Consider the following 19,493-nt stretch of genomic DNA (forward strand, 5'->3'; position numbering starts at 1 on the left):
ATGTTTTGTTAGGTTGTACTGCCAAGTGAAAGGAATGCACTTGCCCATGTCACCTGGAACATGTATATGTGACACTTGTGATCTACATTCATGTACTATGGATAGGAGAAAAGACATCTATAAATTTCTAGCTACAGTCAGTTAAAAATGTAATTCTAACTCTCTGGAGATGATTAAAATCTTCACAAGGACAAATTCACATTTTTCAGTGAAGACAACCTATGATGGTTTAATTACTAAAATATTACTGATCAACCTGATGAATACAAATGATTTTAATCACATTTCTTGATCTAAATTGTACTACTCTTTTAAGTTTTTCTTAAGAGACTCCCTTATTCACTATCTTAAAAATCGTAACAGTCATTTCACAATATATTTTCAAAATGACAGTGTCCTTGTGTTATCCAGAACCCCGTCCATTCTTTTTCTTATCACTGGCCATTGAGACAAGAGCTACATATAGAATAACTGAGATATTAGAAATTGTTCTTAAAGTTCTTCAGAGAAGACTGGTAGAGTTCCTTTCCTTTCTAGCTATGGACTTTATTTGCATGTGGCTTAAATCTCTATAGTAATATGAATGTAATTTCTGGCTTGTGACCTCAGAAGAGAAATAATCAATTTCAGTAATCATCTCTAATATACAAAAGCTACTACTACTCGGAAGGAGAGAAAATAATAATCTAAGGGGGTCAGGTGGTGGTACACCTGGTTAAGCAAACACTACAGTACACAAGGACCCAGGTTCAAGCCCTTGGTTCTCCCCCCTCCCCCATGCAGGGGGAAAGCTTCCTGAGTGCTGAAGCAGAGCTACAGGTGTCTGTCTCTCTCCCTATCTCCCCCACCCTTCTCAATTTCTCTCTGTCTCTATATAATAATTCTTTTAAAAAGCAATAATCTACATTTTATTTAAGCAGATCACAAAACTATTATACATGGACATATTTATATAAGTAAATTATATAAAAGTATTCAAACATACTGCAGAAATTATTTTATAGTGAATTTTGAATATGAAAAGCAAACTTAATGTATTTTGCTGATTACAGAAAGCTCTAAGATGAGCTGTTTGGAAAAAATCTTTACCTTTCCCACTGTACTGACTCAATTATATGTACATTATTATTGCTGAACTTATAATAAAGTCCTTAAACATTTAAATACTAAATGTAGTAGGGAATTAGAAATAGTTTCCATGTGATCATAATATAGTTTCTTTTTAAAATTTGCTTAATATTTGTTTATTTTGAATAAAACAGAAATTGAGAGGAAGGGGAGATAAAGAGAGAGACCTGAGATGTGAGGGTGATCTGGCTGCAACATCTATCACCCCACTGATCACAGGGTTAACTGGCTGGCTAGGCAGGTGTCCCTTTTCTGAAGCTGTGTGCTTGGTAGAAGAGGACGGCCTTCCCCAAATAGACACAGGCTGGTCTTCTGTCAAGGGTATATGAGTAGCTGTGCTCCCCTGCTAGAACCTCCAAACCAGCTCTCAAGAGATTCACCTGCAGCACTGCTTCACCACTTGTGAAGCTTCCTCCTTCAGGTGGTGGGTGAGGGCCTGACCCTGTACCTTGAGCAATATAATGTGTGCTTTCTACTAAGTGGCTATAAATAGGAATTTATCTTTACATTTCATTAGATTCAAGTAAGAGTTCCCACAGCAACATCTCAACAAAATAAGCAGGATCTAATCCATAACCTAAAGCATATTCACTAACTTCTAGAAAATGAACAGTTTTCTCTTATTTGTCGATCTAATATGAGTTCCATCACCATACGGCCATTTGTATATTTGGCAGTTGTTTGATACATAATCAATTATTTCTGCTTTCTTGTTATTTTTGAAGTGTAAGAACAATGCCATGTTTCATTATACTGAATTAAGACACAGCAGAGAATGGCATTCCAAATTATTTTAACCAGAGCACTGCTCAGTTCTGGCTTATGGTGATACTGGTGATTGAATCTGGACCTCTGAACCTTAGGACTAAATTCTGTTGTACAACCTCTGTGTTATCTTCCCATCTCTAAAGTGATATAACTATCCAAGAAGGATGCCTATTTATTCACAAAAATTTGTATTCAAGATTATATGTAACTGAGAGTACAGATTACAGGCAGGAGTTTTCTTTAGGCATGCTGAATTCATGTCTGTGTGTGTGGACTATAGCTCTTTTAACTTATATTTGAATGTTAACTTTAGGGCCAACATTAAGCCTTTTACTTACCTAAAATCCTTCCTAGGACAAGCGATTTGACAGCACTGAACTCTGTACCTGACTTCAGGTGGACTTGTCTCCTGGCATTTTCATCAATCTACAAAATTGTTAAATGAGATGCAAACATTTAAATAGAGGTCATTTTATTGAGAAAAAGACAGGAAGTAAAGGTAGTAGGTGAACACTGTTAGTATGATACCAAGGTGTGTAAAAGCAAAATTTTTAAGAGCTAGCCACTTATGAATATGAATATTATTTTCTAAGTTATCCCTGTACTATCCACAACTACCAGTGTACCCCTTCCTCTGTCTTTTTCTATTGCTTCGCTATTCTCCACTGAATAGGAACATTTTACCTTGATACTCTTACACAGTTCGGTAACTATTCTTGACTATTAAAAATTATTTTATTTTATTTATTTTGGAGGTAATCTGGGTTTACAAGACTACATATGTTTTAAAAGTACAATTTCACACCTCAAAATATATTACTACACAACATCCATGGCCAAAGAACCAAGTTCTTTCAAGAACCACCAAAGTCTACAGAACTTCTTCCACTCCTGCAGCCCAATTTCCCCTGCTCCTGACCTCCTCTGAAAACTTTAGTTCTGCAGTTTGAATCCAAAAAGTTTGTTGTCATTTAACTTTCCTTGCTTTGTTTCTATATTTGTCTCCCATGGGTGAGATCATTTAAATTTTTTTTCTTTTTCCCTTTAGTACTTCTTGTAAAGTCAGTTAGTGGTGATTCCTCTAACATTCATTTCTCTGGAAGCTCTTCATCACTCCTGCAAACCTGAGCAGTAACTTGGTTGGGTATTTTTACATGGATGATTAGTTGAGAGATTTTCTAATTCTGCTTTTTCCCCTATGACTCATGTCATTAATTTTTTTATTCAGCTCTTTCAGTCATTATTTACTAGAATTGTAGCTACACAATTTACAGTCATATGAAGTAAATATATTTCATTAGAGTGGTAATACTCTACCCAACAGCACACCATGATAAAATAGTTTTTCCACTTTGAGCCAAGTTAAAAAGGGGGGGTGGAATTTTGGCATACTAAATACCAAATATTAGTCACATGTTGGACAGATTTTTCTCTCTTGAAAAACTTAAACTACCTTTGAAAATCAGCCTTCAATATGTGTAACAGCAGCACTGAATGTTTTCAGCTCATTGAATTTATTATCAAATGCATGCAGCATTTTCTTCATGCTAACAAATAATCATTGAAGTCATTGCATCTATGCAATTCTCTACCCACCTCTACAAAAACCACTCTTTCTTCTCTGTTCATCTTTACATGGTGAAGTTGTCCATCAGCCATGTTTTTAAAATCAAAATAAATGACATCAGGTTCTTGGTATCTATTTAGCTTGTACCTTATCTGCAAACTTCCTAAGAGAGGAAAAATATATTTTAGTTAAATTTGCATGTTAAGAACTACCTGAAAGCTTAAAAGAGTTTTTGTTGTTATAATTTACTTCTGAGGAAAAATAAAAAATCGTACATTTAGATATGCTCTCTCATTAAAATTTCTGGAAATTTGTTGATGGGCAATTGCTCTATTTTCAATATCAGGAACAAGTGTGTTGTTCATAAGCAGTATCTTTCCAAGTCTACTATTAGAATTAATAGTACTCACTAAGTTATCTACAAAGATGTCAATTAATTTTTTATAGGGTGTCTTCTAATTTAACAAAGAAATGTCCCAATGTATAAGTTGGCTTCAAGTGTACAATGTGCATAGTTGGGGTGAATATAATTATTGGAAAATATTACTTTTATTTTGGGGTTCAGTGCCCAAAGAACATTATTTAGCTGAAATGAAATATACATATTTATTAATTTATTCTTTTCATCTTAAAATATATGTTTTTATATTTAATCTGGATATACAGGGGTGAGAAAAACAGCAACCAGTGTTTTTTGTTTGTTTGCTTGCTTCTTTATTTTTTGTGACATGTATTCCAATCTGCATAATATTTCCCTGAAATTGATGTAGCAACATTTCTGATGACTATTTTATTTCTTAGAATGAGAAGCAACAGATTCTTTGTGTGGACATTTTCTTATATACAATGCTTGCTTGTTAACATTCCCTCAGAACCTCTCCATTCTAGTTTAAGGAAACTTGTAGAAAATATTTTTAATGAAATATAGACTTCTATTTTCCAAATTAACCACCGAAGTCATAGTGACATTCATGGGAGTAATAAACTTTTAGGAATAATAAAAATATATTTTAATAAACAAATAAAATCTACATTAAACATGTAAGATGCTCAATATAAATAAATAAATAAATAAATAAAGCTATCTTAGTTATTTTAAATAATCCTCTTACAGTGTAAAGCAGTACTAAAAATGAATACGAATACAGGAACAATTTTTTATAAGCTAGAACATAAAAAAGGATCTACAGTATTACTGATATAATGTTCTAATTCAGTTTTCTCTCTGGCATCTAAAAAGCACTTACCATTTTTGGCGATGATAACTGAAAGATATTCTTTATAAAAGGAGCTCATATAAAGAAGCAAGCTTGGTGCTCGTGTAGTTCGGAAACTAAATTTGATCACTTCTCTGCTCATTTTCATATCACCATGAAAAGAAGCAGCATGGGAGCTGGAATTTTTACTTAAGGAATAATTTTCTTGAAAATTGTAAATCACAGATGAACCTGATCCAAAATGTGCAGAAATTTCTGAAATGACATGCACAATTTATTTTAAAAAGCAAGTACATGACATTTTTTGTTATTTTAATTTTATGATATTAAAATTTTTTAATGAATTATATAGAAACAATTAGATATCCCTAAACCAGAATAAAATAGCAGAAAACTAGCAGAGTTTTCATGATGTCTCCTGCAGTAGCTTTATGCTAGAATTATATTCAATAAATTCACTAGTTAACTACATAAATGAAAGCTAGTATTTCTGAAAAAAATAGAATACATCAGTTTTCCTATAACAAGAAGGAAATTTAAGGGATCTCCTACCTTCTATAATTAACGGGTAAAAAGTTTCCCTTATGCTTATATATGGTCTCATATTTATTGTGCACTACAAAAAGAAAAGTAAGCCTAGGGTTTGTGAGGTGTCACACATGATATAATGCAAATGTTACTATCCATAGGGACCTGGGCTCCAGTCTCAAGTCCCCACCTGCAGGGGGGAAGCTTCTTCAGTGCCTTACCTGTCTCTCTCTCACTCTCCTCAGTTTCTGTTTCAGTCACAAAAGAAGGAAGGAAGGATGGAAGGAAGGAAGGAAGGAAGGAAGGAAGGAAGGAAGGAAGGAAGGAAGGAAGGAAGGAAAGGAGGGAGGGAGGGAGGGAGGAAGGGAGGAAAGAAAGGAAAAGAAAGATGGAAGGGAGGGATGAAAGGAAGGGAGGGAAGGATGGAAGGATGGAAGGATGGAAGGAAGGAAGGAAGGAAGGAAGGAAGGAAGGAAGGAAGGAAGGAAGGAAGGATAAAAGGAGCTGATGGAAACATAGTGGAGTTATTGTGCAGGTAATACCTTGGTGGCAAAGAATAATAATATTTGATAAGCAAAAGAAAAAAAGAAAAAACAAAGCTAAATCTAGCATTTGTATGAGAAAGATGTGGACATTTATATGGCAGTGATCAATGTAAGGAACTATTTATCCCCCTCGTAAATCATTTTATAAAACTATTTTACAGTACACACACCATATATATATATATATGAGGGCAGTATAAGGGGTGATTAATTTTGCTATTTTTCCATAATGACAAAAAAACAGTTATTAAAGGTGACACTTAAAGGAAAATATAGCAATGTATCCCCTCCTTGTACTTTTTGTTTATTTTATTATTTTAGTATCTATATTTTTCATATTCACTACCATAGAAATATGAACTGGAAGTCACTTAGATTGGGACAATAAAGACATCTTCCTGCAAAGAAATCTTAATTCCAATTTCAAATGTGAAAAGCTTCCTGGGATGGGAGCACATTTATGACTACAGGTTGATCTTAAATTTTAACTTTGCTGTATTCTACAGTCATTTATCAGGGGAGATGAGAAACTGTAGCCATATGTCAATAACCATACTGTAACCAATTAACCTGCTCCCAATAAAATTAATGTTTTCCTTATAAAAAGCACATACCTGGAAAAGGTCTCAAAGTGAAAAATTACCCTTTACTTATATGAAAACATTTTCAGGTATTCCCAGAAACCCCAAAACAACCTATCAAATCATTATATCCCAAATCCCCAAAACACATAAAACCTTAAATAAACTAACATATAATAAAAGTATGCATTTGGCAGGGCCATTCTTTGTTCTTGAGACACCACCACCTCTAGAATGACTGCAGCAGAACTAATGCTGAACAATATTTTCACTACCTGGCCTAAAAGCAAAAATTCTCCTTGGACATTATTTGGCTAGTGAATGAAAGTACAAAGGTAGTTTGTTGGGTTTTGTTTGCTTATTTAGTTATAAAACTGAAGTGGTATAAAGAGAACTTGCAAAAAATAAAAATAAAAAAACACAGGGGGTATCTATCTCTAAGTCATGAAAAGAGATTGGTGCAAATAGGTACTTTGCATGCACAAAACCACTGAAAACGACTTTTGTTTGTTTGTTTTTGATTTGAAGTCATACACAGAAAAGAACTGATGCAAGTTTTCTTCCTATTCACTAGGTCACACTTACCTTTGGAGCAGAATGGCCCTGTGAATGCAGAGAAGGTGCAGTCACAAGAGAATCCACTGGCTTTTTCCCTGCATTTCCCTCCATTGAGACACAACTTTCCATAGCTGCTGCAGTGTCCTCGACAACCTGGCTCCACTCCAGGAGTAACCCTGGCTCTTTCTTCCAGGTCCAGGGCCAGCCCATTCAACTGCAGAGACCGAATACATCCCAGAAAGCCTTTTTGTCTGGTGGCCGTTCCACCTAGGAGGGAAATACTGCAAATGGAAACATGTTCCTGGGTGTTTGATTCAGGACTGAAAGAATAAATAAAACTGAGGCCTCACAGAGAATAGCAAAAATGGTGGCCTTCAGAAGAAGGCAAAACTTTGATGAATATTCAAGTCTGGCCACGACTGCACTGGAGGAAAACTTTACTACTGTGGTGCCTTTCCCTCTCTCCCTCTATCCATATGAGGATGTTAGGCTGGAGCAGTGACAAATTGTTGAGCAAATACAATCATTTTTGGAAACAGCATATGTAACAAAATAGCTAAAGACTTCAAAGGAATAGAATGCTAACTTATTTTTTCAAAAGGTGGATGGATTGCATATTTGTTTTCTAAAAAAGATTCAACTTTAAACTCACTTTTGTTTATTAGTATTTCCACTTCAACAAGATTAAGGTTATTTCTTATATTCATTCAAAATAACAGTAAGTATATACTGATATTTTTATGTAGAAATTTAAATTTGACCTATCATATAATTCATTTATCTTCTGTATATTTTAATTCAGTGAGTACTGAAAGGAGTCCTTGAGTTTTTCCAACTTGACAGTGTATTGATATTCCTTTGGTAGTTATTTTTTAATTGAAAAGATGGTCACTGAACAGGAAATTTATTTTTGTCTGGCATATTTCATAGTGATTTTTTTCCCTAAGTGTTTGTTCAGTGTTCATTGATTCAGACTTAGAAAGGTTCTCAAAAAAAGGGGGGGGAGGGCATAAATTTAAAAAACAAACAAAACTAGTGAATTCCCTATTTTTGTATTCTCCTTTTATTCTTTTTTTTTTTTTTTTTCCTCCAGGGTTATCACTGGGGCTCGGTGCCAGCACTACAAATCCACTGCTCCTGGAGGCTATTTTTCCCATTTTGTTGCCCTTGTTGTTGCCCTTTGTTGTGGTTGCTGTTGTAGCTGTTGTTGCTGTTGGATAGGACAGAGAAATTGAGAGAGGAGGAGAGAAAGACACCAGCAGACCTGCTTCACCACTTGCAAAGTGACGCCCCTGCAGGTAGGGAGCTGGGAGCTTGAACAGGGATCCTTACACTGGTCTTTGCACTTCGCGCCATGTGTGCTTAACCCACTGCTGCACTACCCCTTTTATATTGTTTTAACAGATACCCAGACTTAGGATTATTGGATCATGTGTCAGCTCTATCTTTAGCTTCTTGAGGATATTCCACAACATTTTCCAAAATGGTTGTACCAATTTATATTCTTGTGAGCACCGCATTTTAAGAACTATCTAAAATATTTTTACATACAGGTGGACTTCTAAATAAGTTTGTGTCTAGAATATTACATATTAACACTCAGAACTTGACATGGACCCTACTCTAAAAAATAAAATCTCCTGAAGGACAAATAGATGATTTGGGGGTCTTAAAAAGGGATGTATCTTTGAATGTATGACATTGTCTCAATGTTAGGATGTCAATTCCTACTTTGTACATACTAGTTTTCCTAGATCACGCTTACTCCTCTTGTACTTCATTTAGTTTGTTCCTAATCTATTCTGAATTACTCAGAGACTTCTTTTTAATATATACATATGCATATACGTGTAATATACATATATATTATTTTATTTATTTTAATGAGGAAGATACAAAGAGAAAGGCCAGAGCACTGTTCAGCTCTGACTTATGGTGGTGCTGGGGAATGTAACCAGGTTATACATGAGAGTCCTTTGCATAACCATTATGCTATCTCCCCAGCCCTACTTACAGTTTTATCCTAAGTAATTAAATGGTGTTTAAGAAGTTTTTCAGAAGCAAAAATTTCAAAAAGCCAGAAAGATCCTAAATAAAAACTCTACTAATTTTTTTTTTTGTATATTATCAATGTCCCTTCAGTTAAATACACAAGGATAGCTATCATCACACTTCATCTTCAGCACATGGAATAATGCTTGGTATTGTCATGCAATACCTATGTATTATAACTACTTTAATACTGATATATTACACCCATTCATTAAACTGAATTAATTTCTGGATGGAAGTAGGAGAGAACAGCATGGTATTTCAAAGGTTGAAGAAAGAAACACCATTGGACCCGTGGAATATTTGGGCCTCTAAGACACTATGCAGATAAATTCAATGGATAAATATGAATAAATTATTTACATATTTTGGACAATAAATACCATACAGATATTAAAAGAATTCTTGAGAATTATATATCTATAATGTTAATGTCATATAGTATTCAGATTCATAGACAAAATGGTATCTATCCAAATGACTATATGTAGGTTTTTGTACTAAAATGGCTCCTATGTATGTAATCAGTATTTCTTCATGGAAGAATATTAAAGTTTTAAGGCATGGGTCATATTTTCTATCTATAAATTTAGATGTGATATGACATTTCCATTCCAGCTTAAACTGACATGGGAGGGTAGATAGATTTGATTTCATTTCTGAATTCCAGAATAGTTGACATTTTCCTTGGTTCATTCATTTTACAGTCAACATGCTGCCATTCCTAAAACTTATCTTCCCTTATCTCAAGGTCTGTCATATCAAAAATAGTTCTTACCTTAGTTTCACGTCTCCCTAATATTCCACTCTGCCAATTCAACTCAGTAGGAATGTCTAGGGCACAGGCTTCTATCTTTGATGAAGATTTGATGAGCATTCTAGCAGGAGTTTCTTTCCTGGGTCAGGCAGCCTGGGTTTTAGTTTTGTTTAGAAATGTTCTGGAGGACTAGCTGCGGTGGCACCAGGAGTCAAGGTGTATTCCTCCTGTATTTCAAGTTTTAGTACTGTAAATCATGGTATATAGTTTATAGTCCATAGTGACATTAAATCATGGTCTGTTATGCAGTTGTCACTGAAACATCCATAATCCCTCTGATTTAGGGGTTTATCTCAGTTGGCCAATGACAAAATAATAACTTGAAATCCACCGACTATAAATAGTCCATTCTCATATGTTCTGATGTGCTTATTCTTATTAATTTTTGTTTTGTCTTAGTAACAAGATAGAGGCATAGAAATGCCCAGGGGGTAAATGAAGAACTGGTAGACTAAGATAACAACTTAAATTGATCTTTTATTCTAAACCTCCCTCTCCCACTCCTGTCTTCTCCAGACCAGTAGGGAGGGGAAACTCCTATTTTCTTCTATTCCTCAGATCATTTTTCTTTTGTTTGTTTGGATGGAATTTCAGTTCTGAAAGTGTTATTAAACAGCTCTTTGTTGGGTGTAGGGAAATTGTGAAGATGTAGTAGAGCCTGGCAGGGCTTGACCTGAGGGGTGTATCCGTCCTGTCAGTCTCTTTCTACCAAGAGGTTGAGCAGGGGGGGGCACAAGAACCCCAAATTATTGCCAAGTCATATCAGACTCCCTGCCTCACAAAACACCCTGCATTTTTCTACTGCCAGGAGCCTGGCATTCCTTAAAACGTTAAGCCAGCTCCCCCTGCTCCACCCTGCATTCTTTGATACTATGGCTCCTCCTTTTATTATCTACATATCAATCTTCTGCTTTGTCTTACAGATGACTAAAGGTCTCCTTCCTAATTCCCTGCAGTATATTATTAATTCTACCAGTTAAACCTCTAGCAACAGTTGCTAAGGAAGCCCCCTACCATTCCCAGCCCCTTTCACCTTTCCCTGCCCCTTTCCTAACCATATATATGGTATTGTCAAGCCACTTCTGTTTTGGACTTGTCTCTGCCCTTGTCTGGCCTAGAGAAGTGGGCAAACAGACCAAGAGGCTGACACCAACCATTGCAGTTTGTGCCATGTGGCATAATCAGGTGTGCTACCGCCCGACTCTGGGAGGTGCTTGATGAATAAAGATTTGAATTTCCTTGCCTCCACGAGCTTGGTTCCTGGGTCATCTCTGTCTCTCGCATCGCTAGCCCAACAGTTGGACACTGGGTTTGACACTGAAGATAAAGATTCATATGTAATTTCTTTTTCTCTCAAAGAACTCATAAGTTCTAAAGAGATTTATACAAAAAAATGCAATTATTACATGATCTTAATGGTTGAAATAAATATCAGGGGGAAATGAGAATATTAACAGAAATATATATTTACATATATATAATACATGCTGAGATATTACTAATATGAGAAGATCCAAACACAGATTTGCAAACTGAATTTCTTTAGTAATATATTTTTAAATAATTTTTGTTTGCTTATATGAATAGTTTTAAAATATAATTTTAAATGATCAAAAATGCATAATGCCTAAACAATCATTTTTTCATATATTCCTTGAGATTTTTACTTTACCATTCTGTTCCAAGTTGGATATATATATATATATATATATATATATATATATATATATATATATATATATATAATTATTTTATGATGTAACTATTCTGGAAAACATGGCTTATGTAAATAAGACTGCCCTTGAAAGCTTAATTAAAGATTCCAATGCCTTTTCTGGGTTAGAGTATGTCCAATTAAAATGAGCTGCAGTTTGATTAATTGATTCTGGATGTTTCTGCTGAGCTCTTATGTTTAGAACTGTCTTCCAATTAATTTTCTATCAATTTACCTGCCATTCTATATCAGATATAATGAATTCAGGAATTTCATAAACACTGAGTATCTTGTGAAACGGATGCCTAACCTTCCTGTGTGAATGACTATAACTAAATCTGTTGGCTTACATAAGAGTATTGGGATATTGCATCTGAATAACTGTGCCAGGTGCTGAGATGAGAGTGAGTGAGTCCAATCCCTTTAAAAATCACGTTCATGTTCATTACTCTCAGGAAGTTAGCCTAAGTGACAGATGTTACTCTCTTAGAGTATAAGTTGGCTCTTTCCTATGCCAATTTTCTACTACATCTGTAGTGGGAAGACCTTTAATTTAAAATGGCAAATTATTTAAGTACTGTGCTTGAATATCTTTGAGGATTAATTAGGAACAATTGCATAATTTGCCCAGGGATCTTAGAGAAAGAAATTAAGATACCCAAACTTCCACTTAAAATTGCAAGCTATGAAGCTTATCTGGCAAAGTAGAGGGGTTCTTCCTGACCATAATGTGATGGCAGACAAAGACATTTAAGAGCCACAGATCAACTTGGGACAAAATGTGGTGAGCATAGTCTCTCTGTCAAGGGCCTGCACAAAAGGTCACGTGGGAAGGCGCCTACTATACCATTCATGTAATGTAGGTTTGAGACCAGTATCCACCACACTGGGAGAAGCTTCAGTGCTCTAGTGTCTTTCCCTCTCTTCCTTTACTTCTCTCTTCTTTAAAAATATATTTATAAAATGGAAATATTGACAAGACCATAGGATGAGTACAATTCCACACAATTCCCACCACCAGAGCTCTGTATCCCATCCCCTCCCTTGATAGTTATCCTATTCTTTATCCCTCTGGGAACATGGACCCAAGATCATTATGGGGTGCAGAAGGTGGAAGGTCTGGCTTCTGTAATTGCTTCTCTGCTGAACATGGGTGTTAGCAGATTGATCCATACTCATTTTAATAATCATGAACCTAAAGGCAAGAATATAGCAGATGAGATTTGGGTTCTCCATTTTGGAAAAAGCTAGTAGGTCTATTTTAAGTATATTCCAAGGGGCTCATGACTTTACTAATTTTTGCCCGAGCCTTACAGTTAACATGCAGGTGAACCAAAGGTATTATCTAAGGAGATGGTGTCAGAGTTGGGGATAAAAAAATGTCAACACCAGAATGTGAGCTCAAACCTATAGGGATGCAGAAGTTACACAGGCTCCTGAGACGAATATGGGCCCCAGATCAAATTGATGGGGTTTACAGTTTATTTATACACTATTCCCATATTTGGGAGCTACTCTCTTCCCTGATCCAGCTTTCTAGTCCTATTCCCAACTTTGACACCATCTCCACAGACAATAACTTGGGTCTACCTATATGTTAACTGTGAGGCTCAGGCAAAAATTCGTAATATACCAAAAAATATACCTAAAATAGACCTACTAGCTTTTTCCAAAATGGAGATCCCAAATCTCATCTTCTATTTTCTAGCCCCTAGGTACCTGATTATTAAATAATTTATTCTGCTTTATATCTTAATGCTTTTTCCAGATGCTACCATGAGGCCAACCTAACTTCCCTGGGCAAAAAACTTCACGAATGTGTCCTGGAGTGCCAACTCCCCAGGTCCCTACCCCACAAGGGAAAGAGAAAGACACGCTGGGAGTATGGATCGACCTGCCAACACCCATGTTTAGCAGAAAAACAATTACAGAAGCCAGACCCTCCACCTTCTGCACCCCATAATGGTCCTTAGTCCCTGTTCCCAGAGGATAAAGAATAGGGAAGCTATCAAGGGCGGAGATTGAATACGGGCTTCTGGGTATGGGAATTGTGTGGAATTGTACCTCTCTTATCCTATGGTCTTGTCAATATTTCCACTTTTTAAAGTTTTTTTTAAAAATGTTTTTTTATTCCCTTTTGTTGCCCTTGTTGTTTTATTGTTGTAGTTATGATTGATGTCCTTGTTGTTGGATAGGACAGAGAGAAATGGAGAGAGGAGGGGAAGACAGAGAAGGGGAGAGAAAGATAGACACCTGCAGACCGCTTCACCACTTGTGAAGGGACTCCCCTGCAGGTGGGGAGCCTGGGGCTAGAACCAGGATCTTATGCTGGTCCTTGTACTTTGGGCCACCTGCGCTTAACTTGCTGCACTACCATCCGACTCCTCAATATTTCCATTTTATAAATAGATTTAAAAAAATGTTGAACCAGAGCAGTGAAGCTCCAGTGAAAAATGAGAATAAAAAAAAAAAAAAAACTTGTTCTAGGGGCAGGTGGTGGCACACCTGGTTGAGTGCACATATTACAGTGCACAAAGACCCAGGTTCGAGCCCCTGGTCCCCACCTACAGGGGGAAAGCTTTGCTAGTGGTGAAGCAGGTCTGCAGGTATCTCTCTCTGTCTCTCTCTCTTTTTCCCCTCCTCCTTTTAATTTCTAGCTTTCTCTAGCCAATAAATAAATAAAGATAATAAAAAAATTAAAATAACTTGCTCAGCAACTAAGGACTGAAGGAAAAAAGTAGTTTTCTTTTATCATGTATTGACTTTTAGTTCTGTTTTACCCAGCTCTCTTTAGTGAAGATATTGTCTTGCAGAAAAGGTAATGTTTGTTAATGCAGAGGGCTGTGAGACTGGGTGTGGGGGTGGGGAGGGAGCTATAGCTTTGTCACCTTGTTCCTCATTGAGCACTGGGTGGGCCAGATGGTGGAGGACTGTTATCCCTCCCACTCAAAGACTAGCAAGAGTGTCATAGATGTAAAATTCAGACACTTGAGGTGAGTGGTGAAATCATGTTTTAGTGATAGTACTATCAGGGAAAAATGAATCTATTCAGACATGTCAGCGCCAGAACAGTTCTATGATTTGTCCATACTGTGACTAATTTTAAAGAAATAAACTTAGAGCTAGACAGACAATACAGTGGTTATGCAAAGAGTGTTTCATGCCTGAGGCACCAAAGTTCTATGTTCAATACCCAGCACCACAATAAGCCAGAGCTGAGTAGCACTCCGGTAAGAAGAGGAGGAAGAGAAGGAGGAGAAGGAAAAGGAGGAAGAGGAGGAGGAAGAGGAGGAGGAGACGAAATAAACTATTGTTAGTATTAGTCACAATCTCAGAGAGCCATTTGAATGTTAGTTTCAGTCAACAGCCATTAAGGATGACAGAGGACCTAGTGGGGGTTGTATTCTTATGTGGAAAACTGATAAATGTTATGCATGTACAAACTATTGCATTTAGTGTCAAACGTAAAACATTAATCCCCCAATAAAGGGAAAAAATTAAAAGATTTGCTCAAGGGAATGGTAAAGTACATGAGACCTTTCTAGTTTGGTCATTAGAAAAGAGATTTCAAGGAGAGGAGAAAAATAGAACTTAAGTAATGTTGGTATGTTTCTAATTCTACTTCTAAAAACCTTTTCTGTTTCATTTGGTTTAAATCCCCCCTGCTTAACACTGCATTCTATTTACATAACCACTGTATTCTATTTACATAACCACTATTAACAAGCACCACCCTCCCTCCAGGGCATTGGTGGTTCAGTGGTAGAATTCTTGCCTGCTCCGCCCCCTCTCCTTGTCATACCCTGATTTTCACCAGTCACTTTTCTCTCCACCCTCTCTTTGTCGCATCCTGTTGCCACCCTACTGGGCTAGTATATTTATAAGGATAAGATTGTTTGTAGTAGTTAGTTTAGCTTAGCTCGGCTTAGATTGTGCTGCGTCCTGCATGAATAATGAGATACTGCGTACAGCTCAACCATGAGTCCCTGGTCATCTGTTACCCGCCCGTGAAGCCAGCCCGGCGAAAACAACAAAGTAACTGGTAAAAAGAAATGTGACTTTGAAGCTGAAGGGTTGTCATTCCACACGTGAAGTCTCTGGATACATTCTGAGGTGAAGCATGTTAAGGTAGCAATCGTTGCTTTGGTTAGGTTGTGATCGGCAGATGCAATGTTATTTGGTTTGGATTGGGAGATGCATACGGGAAAGTGGGCCCTATCCAAGGGTTCTAGGACTGGGGGAAGTAGGGGCTCTATAGTGAAGATGTGAGGTTCCTGCTGTCTTAGGGTTCAAAAAGAACTCAATAGTTAATATTATCATCACATTATTTGTTAATTGGGTTAACTTTGAAAAGTCCCTTTGTTATGGTTTGCTGGACAGTACCCAGTATCTTGTATATAGCTGTGCTATTGGAAGCTTCTAATCTACTTGGTCTAGGCTTTTGAGAGAGTCCGCATATCAAATACATAGCCTATATATTAAAAAGATTCAGTTTGTCTTTTGAGAAACTTTGAGACATACAATTGATTTCCCCCTCTCATATTAATTAGCTACTGATTTATATGTCTACATTTTGCTAGGAGTGTACATAAACACCATTCCCACCACCAAAGGACTGTGACCCATCCCTCCCGCCCACTCCCACCCCCCACTGGCCCAGGAAGCTACATGCCTACCCCTCACCACTGGGTTTTTACTTTGGTGCCCTACTTACAATTTGATCAGGTCCTGCTTTTAGTTTCCCTTTCAGATCTTCTTAGTCAGCTTCTATTGATGAGTGGGATCATCCCATACTCATCTTTATCTTTCTGACTTAGCTTCATTACTCGGGTGAGACCTTTCCTTTAATAGTACACTCTAATTTCATCTCAGGTAGTTCACTTTCTAACAAAGTCCCATAACCTAGATATACACCAGTTTCTGTGAGAGAGAGCTTATGTGCACACGTATCCATAAACTACTGCAAAATATATACCTGAAAGCAGGACTACACTAGAGTTTGCAGTGAGTACCTCCCTAACACTTCCTCTCCACTATTCCAAGCTTGGGATCCATGATTGCTCAACAAATTGTTTGGCTTCATATGTTAACTCTCTTTTCAATCACCAGGTTCCAGATGCCACCAGGATGCTGGCTAGGCTTCCCTGGATTGAAGACCCCACCAATGTGTCCTGGAGCTCAGCTTCCCCAGAGTCACACCCTACTAGGGAAAGAGAGAGGCAGACTGGGGGTATGGACCGACCAGTCAACGCCCATGTTCAGCGGGGAAGCAATTACAGAAGCCAGACCTTCTACCTTCTGCATCCCTCAACGACCCTGGGTCCATGCTCCCAGAGGGATAGAGAATGGAAAAGCTATCAGGGGAGGGGGTGGGTTATGGGGATTGGGTGTTGGGAATTGTGTGGAGTTGTACCCCTCCTACCTTATGCTTTTGTTCACTAATCCTTTCTTAAATAAAAAATTAAAAAAAAAAAAAAAAAAGAAAAAAAAGAAATGTGACTTTGTATTGCACTGCACTTTGGTAAAGGAGGAATATAATTGCTACAAAAGAAAATTTGACTGAAATAAATACTTGATTATAAAGCTGACATTCTCTTCCCATAATTCTATTTTAGTCTATAAAAATCAAATATAAAGCAAAGATATAAACTACATTATAATGATGAACCTCTGTTCATCAGAACAACCATTATCAATGTGGAAAAAAAATCCACAGAGCAGAAGATATTTATAAAACATTTATCTGAAAAAGACATTCATCCAAGATGCACACAAATTCTTACAATTTTTTTTTTCTAAAAGAAGGCAGCTCTAGAAAAATGTGCAACAGATTAGAACAGGTACTTCAGAAAGGAGGGTATCCAAGTGGTCAGTAGAGATTTGGCAATGTAAAGACATGTGCTTCTTTTATGACCTAGTAATTCACTTTTAAGTTCACACCCAACAGAACAAGCATGTCTCTACCAGAAAATGAGTACTAGGGTTTATTTGAATATCCAATTTTTGAAACTGTACAAATACCAGTCCACATAAAATAAATGCAATCTTTATGCTGGTTCTGCGTTTCCCACAAGATCCCTAGGTGACACCAGTGTGCCACTGAGATTGCAAAACAGTCTCAGCACTTCAATTTGCTTGGTGTCCCACATTAACCTTTGCATGTGGCATTTAACAACTGTTTGCTCTAGATACTAATAAAATATTTGTACATTTGATGCAATTCAAATGCAATGCAAATGATTCCTGAGTTTGTCAGCAGTCTTCACTTCTCCTTCAAGTCCTAAGTCACAAGGTATTGAAGTTTGCCACATTAAAAAAAAAAAAGTCAGTAAAAAAAAATAGAATACAAATAAAAATTGCAGAGCTGGCTGAATGAAAATCAATTCAAGGCTAATTTAAGAGGCTTCTAAGAAAAATGCTGAGTTTACAAACCAAAATAGAAAATGACCACTGTCAATTTTCACTACTTAAAAAATGATGGATTCTCTCTTCTATCATTTTCGTGGTTGGGGGATATTTGTGGGCCAGCGACAATAGCATCAACACTTGATCTTGAATCCTCAGTGTTAACAAGGTCAAGAGAACATATTTACTTTATCAGTTATCAGCATGTCACTAAGTTTATTTTTCAAAGTAATGAATGGTACTCCTTAACAGATGTATGTAATTAAGATACGTTGTGAATCACACACATACAGAAAAAGGATAGAGCAAGAGGAGGAATGATGAGCAAGACCCAGAACCATAATAAAGTGTAAGACTGGAGAAAGATGGCCTACAGAGGACTACAGCTCATCTAGTAGAGCACAGACTTCACCAACCAGGAGGACTTAAGTTTCAGGTCTTCAAACCATCACTTGGAAGCACCTACACAGGGGAGTAGAATAATTCTATGGTCTCCCTCTCTCTCTCTCTCTTGCCCTCTTAAAAAAAAGGAAATGAAGTAAATAATAGGTGAATATAGACTTATTTTTCCCTTGTGTCTGATGTGCTTTATAGCATTCAGTGACTGCAGCTGCCATGCCTCTTCCCTCTAAGTTCCTAAGCTGGACAGCTATGGAGGAATCCAGCCTAGGTAGGAGATAAGACTTTTATATCTAACTAGCACCAGGGCCAAGGATCATGTTCCTGCAGTGTGCCAATGTATGCATTATCTTTGTAACTGCATTGTAAAATCCTATATAAGCCAGTAGTGCTCTTTTGTACACCACTGGTGTATTAAACTCCTTTCTTTTCACTGCACCCAGCTCTGGTCTCCTGTTTGGGGATAATTTCTGTAACAGAAGGGAAAAGTAGAGGAAAATGAGGAGAGGAGAGGAGAGGAGAGGAGAGGAGAGGAGAGGAGAGGAGAGGAGAGGAGAGGAGAGGAGAGGAGAGGAGAGGAGAGGAGAGGAGAGGAGAGGAGGAGTCTAGCAGGAGTAGTGAAATCATTGAGGTATAAAGCTTCAATGAAAACCCTGAGGACAAAAAACAAACAAACTAGATGAAGGATTAACAGAAGGGAAATTATTATTCCAATTATGGTAGAGATTATTTGGAGAAGGGGAGATTTTTATTGCACTGATGGTTACTGTTTCTATCCTATTAATGTTATTTTTTTTATAATACAGAGGCTTTATTCAGTATTTTCTTATTTCTTCACATTTCATGATATCCTACAGTTTAGATCAGTTGTAGATATTTGTTCTAATACTTAGGACTTTAGGGGTTGTTAGATTCATTCTGTTTTATAGTTACTGGTATGAGCTAACATGAGTTAAATCTCTAAGACTATTTATTATTCCTATTTAATTTGCCATGTGTAACTGTTGCCAAGAAGAATCATATCTATCTTATCTATCTATCTATCTATCTATCTATCTATCTATCTATCTGGATAGAGACAAGAAACGGGGAGGCAAAGAGGGAAGGGGCTTGGCTGTAGCATCTGGATAAGAGTCCACATTACCATGCACAAGGACCCAGGTTCTAGCCTCCAGTTACTATATGCAGAGGAACAACTTTATACCAGTGCTGGA

At 36.9% G+C, this 19,493-nt stretch overlaps 1 protein-coding gene across 2 annotated transcripts in view; it reads right to left on the minus strand.

Moving 5' to 3' along the window:
* The window catches only part of CNTNAP4 (contactin associated protein family member 4), a 340,865-nt gene that overhangs the window by 25,748 nt on the left and 295,624 nt on the right, over window positions 1-19,493 (minus strand). For both annotated transcript variants that reach the window (XM_007527564.3, XM_060185140.1), the window contains 4 exons: window positions 6,920-7,159; window positions 4,711-4,935; window positions 3,493-3,626; window positions 2,235-2,322 (listed from right to left, as the gene is read on the minus strand). In XM_007527564.3, coding sequence (XP_007527626.1) covers window positions 2,235-2,322; window positions 3,493-3,626; window positions 4,711-4,935; window positions 6,920-7,159 — 687 coding nt within the window. The remainder of the gene's footprint in view (window positions 1-2,234; window positions 2,323-3,492; window positions 3,627-4,710; window positions 4,936-6,919; window positions 7,160-19,493) is intronic.

This window comes from Erinaceus europaeus, chromosome 2, assembly GCF_950295315.1.
Source record: "Erinaceus europaeus chromosome 2, mEriEur2.1, whole genome shotgun sequence".
NCBI classification, from domain to species: Eukaryota; Metazoa; Chordata; class Mammalia; order Eulipotyphla; family Erinaceidae; genus Erinaceus; species Erinaceus europaeus.